This window comes from Sprattus sprattus, assembly GCF_963457725.1.
Source record: "Sprattus sprattus genome assembly, chromosome: 3".
Lineage (NCBI taxonomy): Eukaryota > Metazoa > Chordata > Actinopteri > Clupeiformes > Clupeidae > Sprattus > Sprattus sprattus.
Window position 1 is genome coordinate 44,763,339 of NC_137922.1, and position 5,369 is coordinate 44,768,707.

Below are 5,369 nucleotides of genomic sequence, written 5' to 3' on the forward strand. Positions count from 1 at the left end.
CTACCCTGCAGTTTCAGCCAGCTGTCAGGCAGTGTTGGGTGACGAGATGTGACGAGACATGACAGTCTGGAGACTTGAGAAGGTCGACAGAATGCGTGTCAAAAAATGAACACCAACAAGGCTTTGTCTACCGGTTTTTTAAAATATTATTAATACGTATATAAGACCCACCCAAGACTTACACATTTCCCTCTGCCATAACACTTGAGAATGTGGACAGAATGTGTGTATCAAAATGAACATCAACAAGGCTATGTCTACTGTTTCTTATGTAAATATATATATGACCCACCCAAGATTTACAAATTACCCTCTGCCTGTAGCATTTATCCTTTAGTCTTTAGTCCTCTACCTTAACATTTTCAATTTGCCTTCATTGTCTCAACTCCTAACATGGGTTTGGATGATTTCAGATGCCATTAATGCTGCAGTCATCCCCACGCTTAGTGCACATGTCCCTGATGGCTGTCTCCAGATGGATATACTAATGCACGTCTGGTTACACAAGACTGTTCTTCAGATAGAGATGATTAATCCAAAACCCTGAAAGGATCTTTGGATTGCCTCTTCAAAGTCCCTTTGCAAGTAACACTGATCAAATGTTCTTGTAAAACCATACTACCTAGTTTGAGAATACAGGGGTACGTATTTTCCAGTTGTTACATTGGTTCGGTGAGGTGGTTGGCTATGAGTACTTGCATGTGACAGTGAGAGGATTGACCGCTGTTGGAAGTCCCCCAACAAATAGCATTGCTAAAAAAAATAGACTCCAGCTCTCTTGGTAACCCTTTGCAACAAAGATAACCTATTAAAGCTATTTTTTTGCAGAAGGGGTTCTGTGAGAATCCTTTTGTAGTATGAAGTTCAGAACACACAAGAGCTTACCTGTGCTCTGCACGGCATTCAGGTAGCTGTCATCACCAATCACCTGGGGAAAAGAAAGGAGAATAAGACACACAATTCACTGTCTGTCAACATTAGCAAGTGAATCTGCCGCAAAGACAGAGGCAGAGGAGACGTCTGCCTTGTTGAGTTGTTTTTTTTCTTCCCCTCTCTCCACCGAGAGAGAAGAAGGTTTTATCTCGCAGATGTGACACAAATTTGAACAGCAGCACGCACGCACGTACGTTCTCGTTCTCAGTTCTCCTTCCTGCCTCCTGTCTCCTCCCACGCACCTCCACACCAGCAGACGCCGCGAGTGGCTTCACTGACAGGAGCATTACTCCAGAACACAGATAAAAATCCACTCATATCTCCGAACCAGGCAGTTTATTTCCGCCTCTGGATTATTTTGTATTCCTCCTTTTCCACCACCATTGCCTCTTAGAACCGGGGGCCATCATGGCGCATTGGAGTCTGTTGGGAGTGGGGGGAGGTGAGTGGATGGAAGAGTGATGGAGGGGGTACGATCCACAATGCCATCTGCCAAACAGATCTCTTCCTGACACCCCTCCTCCTTCAAATCCAAGTCCCTTAAGGAAAGAAGTAAGGAAGTGCAGAGAAGTGTGTAGGAGTGTGTAAAAACTCACACATACCCACACACACACACACACACACACACACACACACACACATACACACAAACAGGAAGAGTGATGGCACTCTGTTTCTCACATTTAGATCCACAAAGTAGGATATTTCGGCCCAGAACAGGACCAGATCGGAGGCAAAGCTAAAAGCTGTCTGGGGAATGTGTGTGTGGTGGGATGTTCTCCTCCTCTCCACGTCACCTTGGGCTCACCTCTCCTGCCTGAAGTTGTCTTTTGTTTTTCAGGGAGTACCTCATTACCATATACGCCACCTCATTCAGAGCCTGCTATTGAATTTGACCTTGGTCTAAGCTCCGATGGGACAGAGCCAAGATTTCGCCCCGACTAAGAGCCTGATTGCTGGAGCCGAAGTCATTAAAAACGGTTTGACTCGCCCAGCGTTGTGTACTGATGGGTGTAAAAGCCTTCTCCCATTTGCATCGTTTGCCACGCTTAATCTGCGAGCTTCTGGTCACCATGTGGGGATGTGCTGATAGGTACCCAAATGGCCTCCGACTCAGGAACAGAACTCGAGCCCAGATCAGGGCCGGTGAGTTCCAGTCGAACACCAACCCCGGTGGGCATGCTCTGAGAAAATTGGCGTATAAGACGGAGTTCAGTAATGTACCAACGCAGAAACTTCTCAAGAGATGCTACGGAGGCCAGGCGAAGGCTAATCGTGTTATGCACAGATAACAAGATCCCGTTATGAGCTGTGCTATTTGTGTTGTTGTACATACCCTAGCCGGTTAAATTCTTAATTGAATCTGTCAATCTCTCCGCACGAAAACAGCTGGGACGGACGGCCTCTGGGAGCCTGCTTGAAGCCATGTGATTGCTTTCTGAACGAGAATGAGAAACGGCTCGACTTGAGAGAGGACTATTTTTGATGGAAGGCAGAGACAGCTCTGGCAGTCATCAGATGCACAGACAGTGGGGACACGTAATTGCTCTCGCAAAAGGGTTACATTTACGACAAATTACCTGTGCTTAACGTGTCACTCGCATTGTAAGCCAGGTGTGAGCGCAAGCATCACCATGATGCACTGACTAGATATTAGAGTCCATATATGTGATGAGTGGATGGGTGTGGAATTGCCTGCTAGCAGTCCTAAAAGAAGAGAAAATTACAAAATGACAGCTGAATGGGTCTTCTTCATAATCTCGCCGGCGTCTGTCCGCAATCACAAATGCTCTCCAAGACTTTCCCATTAAAACAATTTTCACTGGGGGTGTCTAAGAGGCTGTGCCTCGAAGAAACAAGTGCAAGTTTCTCTGTCATTAGTAGGGGGATGGATGGGGGCTCCATAAGGTGCCAGGCAAGGTTTTATATGCGAACATGTGTACGAGCAGCATTCATATAAATAAGGGGAAATCTTAATCTCCTTCAACTCAGCAGGTACTCTGCTTATTAATATCTTCCCCCCCAGGTTTCCCTCCTACCCAGCTGCTCTGTACAGTTGTTCATCGCAGCTGCAAGAGCCAGTTGGAATGAGAAGACAAACCACAACAGATGAATGTTTTATGATTTCATATTGATTGTTTTGTTATTAAGAGAGCTGTTTTGCCATACTGTGGCCGCTAAGTAAACATTTTCTGTGGAACAGGGTGGTGGACTGTGGGTTTCTGATTGACACACTGAGAGACTCGTTATGGTAAAATGGTTATGCGTTATTCAACACATTCATCACTTTTTTAGCCTTGCGTCCAAAGAACACCGTGGGTGCCATTTAGTCATTAAATTATATTATTTTCTGGATTACAAAATTAGACATTTATATGGCTGAAAGTAAATTGCCGTGTATTGTGTGTTAATATCCTTATTAACAGACGTCTTATTTTTGTCTTTTACCTGTAGTCTACCTATAAGTATAGATAAACAAGTGATATAAGGCCATCGGTACCTTAAATGTACGCATATTTTAGTAATGACCACCAGTAACCTAGCTACTACGCTAACCTACATCCTATATGTGTACCAGGTCAATTCAGTCAATTTTGTCAGCGACTCTTTTGTTCACAAGCCATGTGCTCCCAATGCAAGATAAAAATGGTACATTTTCTGAGGAACTGAACGAATAGGTAGACAAGTGCATTCTATCGGCACTGATTCAATTTGCCCGAATTAAGAAAGGGCAGTGAACAGGGACCGCAGCTTTTCATTCAACGGGTAAGTGGAGGTGATCATCGGAGCGTCGGTTCCCACCTAACACGGTGTGAGGGGGATGTGCCGTTCCCTGAATCCATTTTACGGGTGGTAGCAGAGACACTTGGCTCATTCAACAATAAGAATGAAATACGATGTATCTGGTTTGAAGAGTCACTGTTAGATTTCGTTTGATACAAAATAGCACAGTGATTTAATTTACGCTGGAAATCAATACACATTCAGTCCCTAACAACAGAATAGCTTAGCATCTGAGAATTGTGGCTGTCATGATCACCCGGGAGTAATGGAATCGTATTTGTAACGTGTCATAATTGAGAGCGGAAAGAGACACAGCCTACCTCTGCAAGTGCCGGGAGACAGAAGGTGCAGCACACGACAATCAAAGCGAACATTTCCCACACTTTTGCATCCATCCCTATCTCTCTGTGTAGGTCAGTGTCATTGCCCGTGGTCGCAGAAGACTTGTCCCATCACTTTGTGAACTCCGTACCGGAGGCTATTCAAACGGGTGTAAACGATCGTCAAGAGAATGGACACTATTATAGGGACTGTAATCGCTGTCAATTCTAGAGGGGTGCGGTTGAATGTCCCGTTAGATTCCGGAGATGAGGCGAGACGCAGCAAGGTAGCCGCGCGTAGAGTCCGGGTGGGCGATGCTCCACACTGTGCCGCAGGTTAATATCTGATGTCTAATCGCTGATGCGCGGAAGTGTCATACATACACACCCCTTCAGGCAGGGTACTAGCGCGCCTGCTCCCTGTCTCTACACGCTGCTCGTTGTACAGGAAAGTAATTGTGTATTGTGAATTGCACCAGCCAACAAAACTGGGCGTCGCTATACTGCGTCGCTGCGGATTCAAAACGAGGAGTCAGGTCTCACAGATCTTACTCTGACATAACAGAAACAAAAAACATGAATGGTGATTAATACAAATATTTTATTAAAAACCTTTATAGTTATTATTTTAGTGTCTTTCAGAGGTTACTTTATACTTTTCAAAACAAACAAGCAATAAAGGCAGTTCTTGGTGTAGATTGAAGGTTGACGGGTAAGTATAAGGTTCAATAGAGGATATTTTGCAAAAATTAACTGAGCCCAAATTACATTTCTAAAAAATATATATGTATATTATGTTACATGAGTTACCACACAGATAATGAATGAATAAACCAAACAAATACAAATAATGAATAAGCCAAATGTGTTGGTCTTGTGATATTTTTTTTATACGTCAAGGGGCACAGACTAACACTTTCCTTGAGTTGGAGGCCTACAGTCAATCAAAACTTTATGGATGCATTGCATATTGAGTAATGCCCAGTCTTTTGGGAAGAGCTCATGTGGAGGCTGATGGCAAACTCTTGAGTATGACAGTACAATGAGAAGGATGGAGATGAAACATGACAGACACACACTGGAGCGCGCCACACACACACACACACACACACACACACACACACACACACACACACTACACACTACACACTGCATACACACACACACACACAAACACACACACACATACACACACACACACACTACACACTGCACACTGCACACATATACACGTACACGTACACACACACTCGTAGGGAGGAGGAAGGGAGAGAGAGATTTATCGAGCAAGAAAAACTGTTTTCATCCATACTATCTCAGGCCAGCTACACC

The 5,369-nt window shown here is 44.4% G+C and overlaps 1 protein-coding gene across 1 annotated transcript in view; it reads right to left on the bottom strand.

The window, feature by feature from the left end:
- Window positions 1-4,326, bottom strand: part of LOC308361522 (neurotrypsin) — a gene marked incomplete at its 3' end in the record, with an annotated part of 39,035 nt that extends 34,709 nt beyond the window's left edge. The window contains exons 1-2 of the mRNA XM_080833888.1: window positions 4,038-4,326; window positions 886-928 (exon numbers count right to left, since the gene is read on the bottom strand). Of these exons, the coding sequence (XP_080690014.1) occupies window positions 886-928; window positions 4,038-4,112 (118 nt within the window). The 5' untranslated portion in view covers window positions 4,113-4,326. The remainder of the gene's footprint in view (window positions 1-885; window positions 929-4,037) is intronic.
- Between the last annotated feature and the right edge of the window lie 1,043 nt (window positions 4,327-5,369).